This window comes from Spodoptera frugiperda, chromosome 19 (assembly GCF_023101765.2).
Source record: "Spodoptera frugiperda isolate SF20-4 chromosome 19, AGI-APGP_CSIRO_Sfru_2.0, whole genome shotgun sequence".
In the NCBI taxonomy this organism is placed as follows: Eukaryota; Metazoa; Arthropoda; class Insecta; order Lepidoptera; family Noctuidae; genus Spodoptera; species Spodoptera frugiperda.
In genome coordinates this window covers 5,993,906-6,008,605 of record NC_064230.1, presented here as the reverse complement: position 1 = coordinate 6,008,605, position 14,700 = coordinate 5,993,906, and the positions used below count along the sequence as shown (strand labels likewise).

General features: G+C 40.0%; 1 protein-coding gene across 18 annotated transcripts in view; it reads right to left on the bottom strand.

Annotated features, from left to right (window-relative positions):
- LOC126910632 (signal transducer and activator of transcription 5B-like) overlaps positions 1-14,700 on the bottom strand; it is a 52,738-nt gene that overhangs the window by 24,437 nt on the left and 13,601 nt on the right. For 7 of the 18 annotated variants that reach the window (XM_050700680.1, XM_050700695.1, XM_050700696.1 and 4 more), the window contains exons 7-15: positions 13,226-13,346; positions 12,108-12,211; positions 11,308-11,414; positions 9,978-10,182; positions 7,775-7,857; positions 7,234-7,303; positions 5,947-6,101; positions 4,937-5,060; positions 2,758-2,886 (exon numbers count right to left, since the gene is read on the bottom strand). In XM_050700680.1, coding sequence (XP_050556637.1) covers positions 2,758-2,886; positions 4,937-5,060; positions 5,947-6,101; positions 7,234-7,303; positions 7,775-7,857; positions 9,978-10,182; positions 11,308-11,414; positions 12,108-12,211; positions 13,226-13,346 — 1,098 coding nt within the window. Of the gene's footprint in view, positions 1-2,757; positions 2,887-3,586; positions 3,697-3,736; positions 3,847-3,886; positions 3,997-4,036; positions 4,147-4,186; positions 4,297-4,336; positions 4,447-4,486; positions 4,597-4,636; positions 4,747-4,786; positions 4,897-4,936; positions 5,061-5,946; positions 6,102-7,233; positions 7,304-7,774; positions 7,858-9,729; positions 9,820-9,977; positions 10,183-11,307; positions 11,415-12,107; positions 12,212-13,225; positions 13,347-14,700 lie in introns of all 18 variants that reach the window. The other 11 variants (XM_050700683.1, XM_050700694.1, XM_050700692.1 and 8 more) reach the window with 10 other exon arrangements.

Below are 14,700 nucleotides of genomic sequence, written 5' to 3'. Positions count from 1 at the left end.
GTGCGTATTTGTGAACCACTTTATGCGTGGAAACTCTACTCCTAAAGAAAATAAACATTGACTTTAAGAATAGAGCCAATTTATATATTTAACTTCTTTATGTTCTCAAATTGAGTTAACTGGTCCGGGGTACGAAATTTCTTCACTATTGTAATGTTCAAACACAACACTACCTCCCATTGAAGCCGTGGCAGATACTTTTAGAACACCTTATATAGAAACGATATATGGAAATAAAAAAAAAACCGGTATCTTAACACATTCAGTGCCACCGACTCGCCCGGAGAGTCCACGTAAATTTTATTCCAGTGCCGTAGATTCGCATCCACTACGCAATTCTTTAGATTAAGGTATGTTTAGACTTCAGTATTATTTTAAGCAGAAAATTCACCTGCATTTTGGAAAGAAATAGCAAAAACATTGAACTCGCCGGGCGAGTGTATGGCGCTGGAATAAAATTTACATGGACTCTCCTGGCGAGTCGGTGGCACTGAATGTGTTAAATATAATATATTATATCGGTTTCCGCCCTATCGGCTCGCGGCTACGACTCACCCTGATTTGATGGACCGGCTGCTCCGGTAATGTACGAGAAACAGAATTTTATTTTTATAATAACTATCGTGAGATATAAGTTTTTAAACTGACATGGTCACTAACACTATCATTAAAACTTAAGACGGGATATTTACCATGTTTATTTATGTCTATGAGTTTCCAATATTTCGGCACTGTTGCAAGCGCCATGATCACGGATGAACTGGAGTATATGCGGGTGGGTGTTTACGAGCAGACAAATCGGTCTACCCTCTCTCTAGTTATTTGCTAACGACACCGCTACCACTATCACTTGTATCACTTGTAACTCGATTCATTTCTCGACACACAAAACTCACTGTGTCCGCTCGCGAACTTTCTTCTTTCCTAGCACCTTTTACACAATTAGAATTCATGGCGCTTGCAACAGTGCCGAAATATCGGAAACTCATAGACATAAATAAACATGGTAAATATTCCGTCTTAAGTTCTAATGTTAGTATCGTGAGACATACTAAATTAACTAAAAATCATGGTTTACTCACTGGTACATTAATGGAGAAAAGCTCTACTAGGCTGCGCGACGTCGCCGCGTCTGCGCACGCAGCTCATGATGAAGAGTCCCTCTGTGACTCGAAACTAGTAGAGCTTTTCTCCATTCATGTACGTGAGTAAACTGTGACTTTTTTAGTTAATTTAGAATTTTATTGTATTATACTAGTATTTTACATAAAGCGTGGTATTATTACAAGCATAGCTTATTACACCCCATATAGACACTGGAAGTAGTCTAATGGATCATAGAATATACTAAATATACGTTTATTTAAAACCAGCAAACTTAATTTAAAATCTATTTGTTACTAATGATTCAAAACTAAATTAAGTTTTATTGAAGCTACAAGAAACGCCTATGAAAAATGGTTGATATATTTTAATGTCTGTGTTTTACTGTTATTTCTAATACAATGTTAAATAATCTATTTCTATACACTTAAATAAAGCTAAAGTAATAATCTCCGGAATTATATTCCACACGGAAGTAGCTAGTACCTGTATAGAGCTGTAAAGTTTGTTTGTTTGAACACGCTAATATCCGAAACTACTGGCCCGAATTGAATAATTATTTTTGTGATGAAAAGTCAATTTATTGAGGAAGGCTATAGGCTATAAAACACCTTGCTACTATCAATAGGAGTCTAGAAGAGCGAGTGAAACCGTGCGTAAGTAGCTAGTTAATATGAACGCGCTAATCTCCGGAACTACTGGTCCGATTTGAATAATTCTTCTTGTGTTGGATAGTCCATTTATCGAGGAAGGCTATAGCTTATAAAACATCACGCTACTATCAAATATAGAACCGGCTAAACTACACAGAAGTAGCTAGTACCTATATAAAGCTGAAGAGTTTGTTTGTTTGAACGCGCTAATCTCAGGAACTACTGGTCCTATATGAAAAAATCTTTTTATGTCGGCTAGTCCATTTATCGAGGAAGGCTATACTGCTATAGGCTATAAAACATCACGCTACGATTCATGTATGAAAATGCATATAAGTGTATTTATTAGGTACCGTAACATCGGGTTTCTTTGACCCTAGAGGGTAACTTTGACCCAAAATTTTAGACCAATGAAAAACGTATACACACATTGTTCTGGATTCCTATTGGTTGTAGAATTTGGGTCAAAGTTACCTCCTAGGGTCAAAGAAACCCGATGTTACCGGTATTTTTAAAGAAATCTATACTAAAGCTGAAGAGTGTATGTTTGTAAACGCACCCACGACACAGGAGAAAATCCTAGTGTGGGGCAACGTTTTTAAAAAAAAAAAAAAAGTTTGTTTGTTTGTTTGATTGATTGTTTGTTTGTTTAAACGCGCTAATCTCCGGAACTACTGGTCCAATTTGAATACTTATTTTTATGTTGGATAGTCCATTTATCGAGGAAGGTTATAGGCTACAAAACATCACGCTACGATCAATAGGAGCCGAATAGAACTAGAACTAGAACGAGCTAGTATATTTAAATAAAGCTGAAGAGTTTGTTTGTTTGAACGCGCTAATCTCTGGAACTACTAATCCTATTCGAAAAAATCTGTTTGTTTTGGATAATCCATTTATCGAGAAAGGCTATACTGCTATAGGCTATAAAACATCGCCCTACAATTCACATATGAAAATGCACATAAGTAGCTAGTATTTCATAAATCATTAATATTACCTTATCCGGTACAGCGAAAGGCACTCGTCCCGGTGGGCTGAAGGCGTTGTCCCATGTGACTGTGGCCCATCCGTGGGGCTCCTGGTTGCCGTGCACAATCACCACCACTGGCAAAGATAGCGTCCAGACCTGGGGATTAACGTGGTAATAAGGATTTTGTAGAATAAAGTATTAATAAATAAATAGATATCTCAAGATAGGTTATTAATTATCGTTTTCTAATATCATATGCGTTTCAAGAAGTATGCAAATCGCATTAAAGTTCACGTCCACAGGCCCGCATCGCACGCAACGGATTTTAGTTTGTCTTGTATAGAAACTCATACAACTGCGTCCACTGATCCGCATCGTACGGACCGCATCATCGGCAATGTCTACATGCGATGCGTACTGATGATGCCAATCCGAGTAAAAGTGACATCGGCAATCACTGACGATGCAATGGACGCAGTCTGAAAAATAAATGCGTACGATGCGGGCCTGTGGACGCTTACCTTAATACCCTATTCCACAAGCTACCCGCGTACTATAGTATGTTCTATCAATGATACATTTAAGTGTGGGAGAGCCATGCTTCGGCACTGCTGGGCCGGCTCGACCGGAGTGATACCACGGCCTCGCAGTACACCGACGTGAAACAACGCTTGCGTTGTGTGAATGAGGTTACCGGAGGCCCAATTACCCCCCTTTCCAACCTTCCCAGTCCCCGATTCCCCAACAACCCTTAAATTCCTAACCGGCTACGCACCTGTAACGCCTCTGGTGTTTCAAGTGTCCATGGGCGGCGGCGATTGCTTACCATCAGGTGATACGTCTATCAGCTACTTACTTGGAAGACCAGCTCTCCTCCACCAACGTTGAACTGCGACTGGAACAGCAGGGTCAGCTTCTCGTCCATCACGCTCTCCGTGCCCTTCTTCTCGGCACGCTTGATCTTACTATTGCTTACCATCAGGTGATACGTCTATCAGCTACTTACTTGGAAGACCAGCTCTCCTCCACCAACGTTGAACTGCGACTGGAACAGCAGGGTCAGCTTCTCGTCCATCACGCTCTCCGTGCCCTTCTTCTCGGCACGCTTGATCTTACTATTGCTTACCATCAGGTGATACGTCTATCAGCTACTTACTTGGAAGACCAGCTCTCCTCCACCAACGTTGAACTGCGACTGGAACAGCAGGGTCAGCTTCTCGTCCATCACGCTCTCCGTGCCCTTCTTCTCGGCACGCTTGATCTTACTATTGCTTACCATCAGGTGATACGTCTATCAGCTACTTACTTGGAAGACCAGCTCTCCTCCACCAACGTTGAACTGCGACTGGAACAGCAGGGTCAGCTTCTCGTCCATCACGCTCTCCGTGCCCTTCTTCTCGGCACGCTTGATCTTACTATTGCTTACCATCAGGTGATACGTCTATCAGCTACTTACTTGGAAGACCAGCTCTCCTCCACCAACGTTGAACTGCGACTGGAACAGCAGGGTCAGCTTCTCGTCCATCACGCTCTCCGTGCCCTTCTTCTCGGCACGCTTGATCTTACTATTGCTTACCATCAGGTGATACGTCTATCAGCTACTTACTTGGAAGACCAGCTCTCCTCCACCAACGTTGAACTGCGACTGGAACAGCAGGGTCAGCTTCTCGTCCATCACGCTCTCCGTGCCCTTCTTCTCGGCACGCTTGATCTTACTATTGCTTACCATCAGGTGATACGTCTATCAGCTACTTACTTGGAAGACCAGCTCTCCTCCACCAACGTTGAACTGCGACTGGAACAGCAGGGTCAGCTTCTCGTCCATCACGCTCTCCGTGCCCTTCTTCTCGGCACGCTTGATCTTACTATTGCTTACCATCAGGTGATACGTCTATCAGCTACTTACTTGGAAGACCAGCTCTCCTCCACCAACGTTGAACTGCGACTGGAACAGCAGGGTCAGCTTCTCGTCCATCACGCTCTCCGTGCCCTTCTTCTCGGCACGCTTGATCTTACTATTGCTTACCATCAGGTGATACGTCTATCAGCTACTTACTTGGAAGACCAGCTCTCCTCCACCAACGTTGAACTGCGACTGGAACAGCAGGGTCAGCTTCTCGTCCATCACGCTCTCCGTGCCCTTCTTCTCGGCACGCTTGATCTTACTATTGCTTACCATCAGGTGATACGTCTATCAGCTACTTACTTGGAAGACCAGCTCTCCTCCACCAACGTTGAACTGCGACTGGAACAGCAGGGTCAGCTTCTCGTCCATCACGCTCTCTGTACCTTTCTTCTCGGCACGCTTGATCTTACGGAGTTGCATGTTGCTGGGGATTAAGAGAGGAACGTTAATCACCATTGCAAAAGAGGTTGTTATTTTTTGTGTTTCGCTTGTAAAGTGTTAATAATCTCAAAATATTTACTCAGATTTTTTTAAACATTTATTCTTAATTATTTCTCCTGTGTCGTGGATGTGTTAAAGAACATACAAGTTCACATACACAATTTGTTGATTACACAGAGTTGCTCTGAGCGGGAATTGAACCCGCTACACGTTGTACGGCAGCCGGTTGCCCAGTCACCGCACCGCACTAATCGTGCAGTCGATAAAATTTTAACAAAACAGTGCTAAATTTATGCGCTTATGTAATTTGTTAAATGTATCATCTATCAGACACTCTCAAAGACAAAAAGACACTAATCACCACTACAAAAAATCCTCAAAATCCCAATTTATTATCACCAAACATAAACACAACCCTCCCAAAACACCTATAAGTAGAAAAAATCACTAATCCCCACTAATCACCAAAATCACCACTTCAAAAAATCTCACCGGAAGCAGACACTAACCTACCTGCAATGCCATAGAACCACTACAATTGGGTAGTTTCCTAGGTCAAAAATAAATTATTTTGATATTTCAATATAATAAAATATCCCAAAATAATCGTATTTTCATTCATTCATTTGACGATATACTTATTTACTTATTTAATTTTTCTTGCATTTTTTTGCGTAATAAGTAAACTATGCTATTTGACGCAAAAAAATTATGACGTCATAATTTGCAATGTCATACAAAATTCATAGAAAAGTAACGTTTTTGACATTTCGATAAAAGTATTGAATTTGACTAGTAGGATAATACCCTATTCAACATACAACAAAAAATCACTAATCCTCACTAATCCCCACTACAAAAAATCTCACCGGAAGCTGACGCTGAGCTGCCTGCTGGTTGGCTGGTATTCCATGGAACCGCTATTGTTCAATATGTCTCCGCATTCCACCGGTTGCTTGCCTTTACCGGCTTGGGTCTCGCTTTTTAGAAGCAATTGGGCTTGTTGTTCCGATATTATTACGACCTGAGGACAATGTTTATGTATATAAATACGATACATTATCTTATATAGTTTTGTCGGACTGTAAACTAGTTCATAAGTTCATTACATGTACCGTTTAATAAATAAATAAATAAATATACTTACATATTTTAAAAGTATCTGCCACGGGTTAATGGGAGGTAGTCTTGTGTTTGAAGATTACAATAGTGAAGAAATTTTGTACCCCGGACCAGTTAATTCAATTTGAGAACATAAACATACGCACGATGCGTCGCATAGTTATTGAAAACAATATATATATATATCAATTTTAACAATTGACAGAGACAGTGAAAATAGCTCTTTCATAACAAACTCATACACTAGACCTTTATGTATGAAAAAATAAATACTCATAATCAATATTTTATATTCACTATTGTAATGTTCAAACACAACACTACCTCCCATTGAAGCCGAGGCAGATACTTTTAGAACGAATATTCTACCTTATAAGTAGTATAAAAATTTTAGGTCAACCAATATTTTGAGAATTGACTTGAAAACTAGCCATGAAAATCACGGTGTATTTGCAATTGGATAGTTTCCTAGGTCAAAGATAATTGTGATATTTCAATACAATAAAATATATAAATAATCGTACTTTCATTCATTAATTTGATGATATACTGATTTATTTAATTTTTCTTGCTAATTTTAGAGAAACAAGTATGCTATTTGACGCAAAAAATTATGACACCATAAAGTGCGATCTCCTAAAAAATTCATAGAAAAGTAACGTTTTTGACCTTACGATAAAAGTATTGAATTTGACAAGTAGTGAACTACCGTATTTCGAAATTCTGAGGCAACATTAATTTATGTAGCAATATCCTCGCTGTTCGTTTGTCTCGTCGGTCGAGTGGTCGCAAGTGCGACTGCCGGACAAGTGATCTCGGGTTTGATTCTCAGGTCGAGATCGGGTCGGATTATTTAGAATTGCGATTCTAGATCGCTCACTAACCGCCGTACTCAGAGTCATTTAATGGTTGCTTAACCCAGTCCTTAGCAATTTTTTTCGGTACAAAATCGTTACTAAGGAATAGTTTAAGTAATCATTAAATGTCTCTGAGTGCGGCAATAAAATACTATAAACACTATTAAAACTACTCACGTTGACTCGAGGCGGCGTCATATACACGTTCAGCTGACCCCCGACCAGTAAACGGACAGTAGCCGTGAAGCTGTGGACAACATAGCCCATGTTAATCTATCACAACTAATATTATAAAATGTGAAACTTTGTTTGTTTGGCTGTTTGTCTGTCAATCACGCTGAAACTACTGTGCCCAAATGTGGCAGAACCATGCTTGGGCTCTGCTGGGCCGGCTCGACCGGAGTGATACCACGGCCTCACAGAAAACCGACGTGAAACAACGCTTGCGTTGTGTTAGTGAGGTTACCGGAGGCCCAATTATTACCCCTTCCCAATCTCCGATTCCCCAACAAACCTTAAATTCCTAACCCCCAAAAAGCCGGCAACGCACTTGTAACGCCTCTGGTGTTTCAAGTGTCCATGGGCGGCGGCGATTGCTTACCATCAGGTGATACGTCTTCTCGTTTACCTGTGTTCCATAAAAAAATAAACAATCTCTACGCTTCGCCAAAGTGTCAAGTCGGTCGGAAATATCAACATAAAAGTATGTATAACTCACCGGGTATTGGTCTTCATAACCTGTGGCGGTTGTTTCTCAATCACAAACGTAGATGTCACCAGGGTGGACAATAGTCCTGTCACCTGTAGGCAAGAAACACACCCAAAATTAAATGATTTTATCTTAAAATCAACATTTTTATGGCATTTTTTATTGTGTCGAGTTGTTCCAGTATTGATAAAAAGTAGCTTAACCGCCGTACTCAAAGAAAGTATTGAATTTGACCAGTAGGAAACTAGCCTATTGTCACAACCATTCATTTGTTTAACCTTATTGTCTCGAAATGAAATGAAATTATTTTATAGAGTAATTTAATCGTTACTTAAACCATACTTAGGAATTGCTCTCGATACAAAATTAATAATTAAATGTCTCTGAGTACGGCGGTTAATTGAATGAACACAAACAGTGAAACAATTTTTGGTTTGGAAAAACTATATTCACTACAACTAAATTAACTAAATACAACAAAATTGTGGTAAAAAGTACCTTTAAGAAGTACCATCGAGTTTGAAGAACAAAAGGCTTGTTATTAATGATGTTTTCGGCATACTCAAGTAACTATTTGATTTGATTATAATATAATTTTACTTATTGTCAAATAACTAAAAGATGTATTAGCTGTAAGTTTTCTTAAAAGTAATAAAATAAAATAACTGGTCCGCGGTACGAAATGTCATCACTATTGTAATGTTCAAACACAACACTACCTCCCAATAAAGCCGTGGCAGATACTTTTATAAAACACCCCATACATTGCAGCCTTTTTACCAACATTTTTCTAATATGTCTATAACGTACCTGTTTGCTCATCTCATCCAGCATCTCAGCTAGATGTGGCTGCCGTAGCTCGACTATAGTCTTGGTGTTGATGCGGGCGACGTTATACTAATATTATAAAGCTGAAGAGTTTGTTTGTTTGTCTGAACGCGCTAATCTCAGGAACTACTGGTCCGATTTAAATAATTCTTTTTGTGTTGGATAGCGTATTTATCGAGGAAGGTTATAGGCTATAAAACATCACGCTACGACCAATAGGAGCCAAGCAGAGCGGGTGAAACCGCGCGGAAGTAGCTAGTAATAATATTATAAAGCTGAAGAGTTTGTTTGTTTGAACGCGCTAATCTCCGGAACTACTGGTCCGATTTTAATAATTCTTTTTGTGTTGGATAGCGCATTTATCGAGGAAGGCTATAGGCTATAAAACATCACGCTATGACCAATAGGAACCGAGCAGAGCGGGTAAAACCGCGCGGAAGTAGCTAGTTATACTAATATTATAAAGCTGAAGAGTTTGTTTGTTTGTCTGAACGCGCTAATCTTTGGAACTACTGGTCCGATTTAAATAATTCTTTTTGTGTTGGATAGCGTATTTATCGAGGAAGGTTATAGGCTATAAAACATCACGCTATGACCAATAGGAGCCAAGCAGAGCGGGTGAAACCGCGCGGAAGTAGCTAGTATTTTATATATTGCAGCCTATTTAGCAACATTTTTCTAATCTATACTAATATTATAAAGCTGAAGAGTTTGTTTGTTTGTTTGTTTGAACGCGCTAATCTTTTCGATCTTCTTCGATTTTCCGCACGGAAGTTTTTTTTTTCTTTTTTTTTCGATAAAAACTAATGCTTGACTACAATCCCTGTTGAACAAACGTACCTGTTTACTCATCTCATCCAGCATCTCAGCGAGATGCGGCTGCCGCAGTTCGACTATAGTCTTGGTGTTGATGCGGGCGACGTTATACTAATATTATAAAGCTGAAGAGTTTGTTTGTCTGAACGCGCTAATCTCAGGAACTACTGGTCCGATTTGAATAATTCTTTTTGTGTTGGATAGCGTATTTATCGAGGAAGGCTATAGGCTATAAAACATCACGCTACGACCAATAGGAGCCAAGCAGAGCGGGTGAAACCGCGCGGAAGTAGCTAGTTTCTAATATATCTATAACGTACCTGTTTGCTCATCTCATCCAGCATCTCAGCTAGATGCGGCTGCCGCAGTTCGACTATAGTCTTGGTGTTGATGCGGGCGACGTTGATCACCTGGGGCCTTAGTCTGCTATTACAATTACTGAGCAGTGCGAGAGGGATGGAGCTATACAACCTACATAGCTGCGTCCCTCTCGCACTGCTCAGTGATCGACCATTCTGACACAATTGTAATAGCAGACTAAGGCCCCTGCTGTTTGTCTATAACGTACCTGTTTACTCATCTCATCCAGCATCTCAGCGAGATGTGGCTGCCGCAGTTCGACTATAGTCTTGGTGTTGATGCGGGCGACGTTGTTCACTTGCTGCCTGGTCGTCCATATCAGGTCGGCGAGGAGTTCACACCACTCTTGTATGGTGTTCAGGTTGGATTGCATCGGTACGCCGTTGCCGCTGAGCTGTTGTTCGCGTTTCCATCTGTTAGGGGAAGGGGGTTGAAATATATATACAATGTGATAGGGTTCGGACTTCTAACCCGTTAAGGCTGAGTACTACGTCTAATTTTATGGACAAAAGTCGGGGGTCGAAGGGGTCGAATCCCCTCCCCCTTAAAATTATGGCTATTTTAATATTTTTCTTACTTTATGTGATTTCAAAGGCTGTATGCGTCGTAGAAACAAAAAAAAACGACAAACGGTAGCTAATAACCTTGGCTAACTAATTCATTACTTTTTTCTTAATATGTTTGATAATGTTTTGGTGAGAAAAAAAAAACAATGCTGAATTATTTTTACCAAAAAGAAATCGCTATTTTTCAATATTTTCAATTGGGGGTTCAACCCCTCATATAATTTTTTTTTGTCGATAGAATTAGATGTAGTACTCAGCCTTAACGGGTTAGAAGCACCCCTATCACATTGTATATATTTCTGTTAAAATATCGACTAATTGTGATTGGTCCGTAAGATAAACAAACAGATAGAATTAATTTTACTTGCTTTAAATAAAGAATCTACAAGACGGACATTAAAATAAAAATGTGACTACACTATTATGTAGGTCACTCCTCTTGTCTCAAAAAATGTCTTATTAAATGTCTGTTATTTTATTTTTCTTGTTTATTATATTCTACAACTTATTATTCTTCTAAAGCCTCTTTTTTCGCCTACTTGTGTGTGTACAACCCTTAAATTTCTAACCACCCAAAAAGCCGGCACTTGTAACGCCTCTGGTGTTTCAAGTAAAGGACAGTGAATTGTCAAGCAAAATGGCTTTGATAATCCCACACACCGATAAATAATAGCAATTTTCGGTACTGCTGGGCCGGCTCGACCGGAGACCACGGCCTCACAGAAAACCGACGTGAAACAACGCTTGCTTTGTGTTTCGTTGTGTGAGTGAAGTTACCGGAGGCACGATTACCCCCTTCCTAATCTTCATAATCCCCAATTTCCTAACAACCCTTAATTTCCTTACAAAGCACCGGCAACGCACTTGTAACGCCTCTGGTGTTTCAAGTGTCCATTAGCGGCGGTACGATTGCTAACCATCAGGTGATCCGTCTGCTCGTTTCCCGGCTTATACCATAGAAGAACTTCTTACTTGATGAGCTCCTCATCCAAGACCTGACTCTGCAGCTGGCGCAAGTTAGCGATGTTCTCCTTCATATGGTCCACAAGCTCCATCTGGGACTGGCTAATTTGTGCCACCTGCAATAAAAGAATTGTTAGTTTTCGAGTACGTTCGAACGGTTTCGGAGTTGTTGCGGAGTCCGTGACGATTTACGAGGATACTCGAAAGTGTGATTGTCTTTAGTTTTGGTTTGAGTAAATAGTAGTCAATTGGGTAGTTTACTCGGTTGAAAACGAATTATTTTGACTTTTTAATACATCATCATTTAATTTAATACATCATCGTCATCATCACCATAGATTTGATGATCTAATTAATTTTAGAATTTTTCTAGCTAATTTTCTAGAAATAAATCTGCTATTTGACGTAAAAGTCATACCCTTAGTATGAGTTTGTATTATATTTAAAGTAATCGAAAGTGTTCGGCGCTCTGATTGGTTGGTTTATTTGAGCCACCCAATCTTTAATGAATATGAGCCTCTAGCATGGCTTGAAACTAGTCGAGTTCCTCGTCAAACAGTTACGTGAGTAAGCCGATAACATAATAATTAATTTAGTATGTCTCACGAAAGTTACAATAAAAAAGTTTGTTTGTTTGAACGCGCTAATCTCAGGAACTACTGGTTTGAATTGAAAAAATCTTTTTGTGTTGGATAGTGCATTTGTCGAGGAAGGTTATAGGCTATAAAACATCACGCTATGACCAGTAGGAGCCAAGCAGAGCGGGTGAAACCGCGTGGAAGTAGCTAGTTTAATATAATAATACTTACAAGAGCGTTAAGCTTCCTCTCCGTCTCTTCGATCTGCACGCGCAGGCACGCTACAAGGTCGCGGCGCTCATTCGTCATCGATTGCTGGAGGTAGTTCATATGTCCTGGGGGATAAGGTTCAAATTAACATAGTTTAGGGTTCAGGCACTGGTTCAGTGGAATACTTCTATATAGGGTGACTGGTAATTAGTGAACGATATTTAAACACGTGATTGTACTCATGATTACAAACAACTTTCCCGAAGATACTTTTTTTGTATAGTCGTTAGTTTTATTTTTATCACAATAACAAAACAACAAAATATCGCGCGGCTATGCTTTCCTGTTCGCGGTATCGGAAGACTAGTAACTAGGTAGGTATTTTGTAACTTCACGCGCGCAAGCTAATAAAATTAATGAGCTAATGAATAAAAATATAATGAATGAATAAAAATAAAACTAATGACTAAACAAAAAAAGTTTCTTTGGGAAAGTTGTTTGTAATCATGAGTACAATCACGTGTTTAAATATCGTTCACTAATTATATATCAGTCACCCTATACATATAAGTGATACCAATTTGCAGGTCCGTCTTACCGCCGTACTCCGAGTTATTTAATAGTTACTTAACCCAGTCCTTAGCAATTATTTTTCATACTAAATTGTTACTAAGGAATAGTATACACACAGTATACACATTATCCTCTATTTCATTGTCTGGACTTTAAAAGAGACTATGACCTCTGAGTTTGTTTCGGCATTTCTTCTCAGAGTAGTCGGATAGGAAATGCCGGCCTCATCTAGTTATTTGAAATATTGACGTGTAAAAGTGTTATTTTATGACCTATTTACAGAAAAGACATAAATAAATATCATTTATCATTTATAAGTAACTAGCAAATCCAGCGAACTCCGTTTCGCCTCCAATGAATTCCCTGTTTTCCCGCTTTACTCTTGAATTTTTTGTTGCTATAAACCTCACGGAGCCCGAAACCTTTCCAACGAATGCAAAACCATGGAAATCGGTTCGTGCGTTCTGGAGTTATAGCGTCAGGAAGGAAAACCCGACTTATTTTTATATTATAGATTATGAAATAACTCTCGAGTGCGGCAGTTAGTAAGATTTCACTGTACTAACCTTTATTCTTCAAACACTCGTGGTACTGCAGCGAGAAGGACTCGATGTTGGCCTGCAGGCTGCGGATCTCTTCCCCCACCATGCTGACCTTCTGCCGGACTGTTTGCAGGCCGGTTATAAGCTGGGGACAAAGGAAATTAATAGAATTTATCATACTAAAGGCAAGGCGAACGGAGAGAGAGCCAGAAGCCGAAACGACAATGCTAGGCAGACGAAATCAGCGCCGCCTGCCAAACACAAGTTTTTTTTTTAAGGGGGAGAAATCATACAATGACTTCTCCCGCCTTGGGCGAGAGGGAGTGTCAGACTCTTACTGACTAAAAACCACTCCGTTCCTTCTCCTGCTTTTCGAGCCGGAGCCCTGGTTACCCGCTAGGTAGTCCGCAGCTCCGGATCAAACACAACAACAAAAGGACAAGAAGGCAAACGGTAGTCCGTGAGAAACTAATTCACTGAGGTTACGACCCTCAGCATTGAGGAGAAACGACGCAAGGAGGAGGGGAATCATGCTAATATTATAAATGCAAAAGTTTGTACATATTTATGTATGTTTGTTTTAGTCCTTCACGTCAAGACGGCTGAAGGGATCGAAATGAAATTTGGAACAGGGGTAAATTATGGTCTGGAATACCATAGCGACCAATTTTTATCTTACGGGAATGCGGGAAAAATAAGGCTCGTAACTGCAAAGAATTCAGTTTTATCTCACGTCTGCGATTCTATTCCCGTGTCGGACAAAGCATTACTGGGTACTTTTTGGATTTTCGAAAATTTCTCAGTAATGGCACGGAGTCTGGAATTGTATACAGTATATGGCAATAAGCTCACCCCCTATTACATGGCACTTATAACACAAATGGTGAAAAGTGTGTGTTCATAGTACAGCTGCAAGCCAAAATGTGTCTACCCCTGACCCCTCTGCCTACCCCTTCGGGGATAAAAGGCGTGACGTATTTATATTATGTATATATAACGCGTGAACATTTCAGACAGTTTATAATATTAAAATTATTATCAAAATACAAACAGTAAGCGAGCGAGGTCCTTATCTATATCGCGAACGAACGGTATCAGTATTCTAGTTATCAGCAAAATACTGTGTATTTGGGTACGATCGCTTTGCTTTATATTATTAAGTAATATAGTGCATGGATAATCTTCAACGAATAAATGTATCGACTCTGCATGTGACCAGAAGGCTGTCCTTCAGTCAGGTCACGCTTTTTACCTCCAAATGAGTAAGCAGAGGTGCACATTACGGCACGTAATGCCGCTATACAATGTACACACTCTATCAATTTGTGTTTATAAGTCCCATGTAATAAGAGGTGAACCGGGGGCACAATTCCAGACTCCGTGCTACTACTAAGAAATTTTAGGAATACCGAAAAAAGCCCAGTAATATTTTGCCCGTCCCAGGAATCGTAGCCGAGACCCATTGTTCGTCAGTCGCACTTGCGACCACTCGACCAACG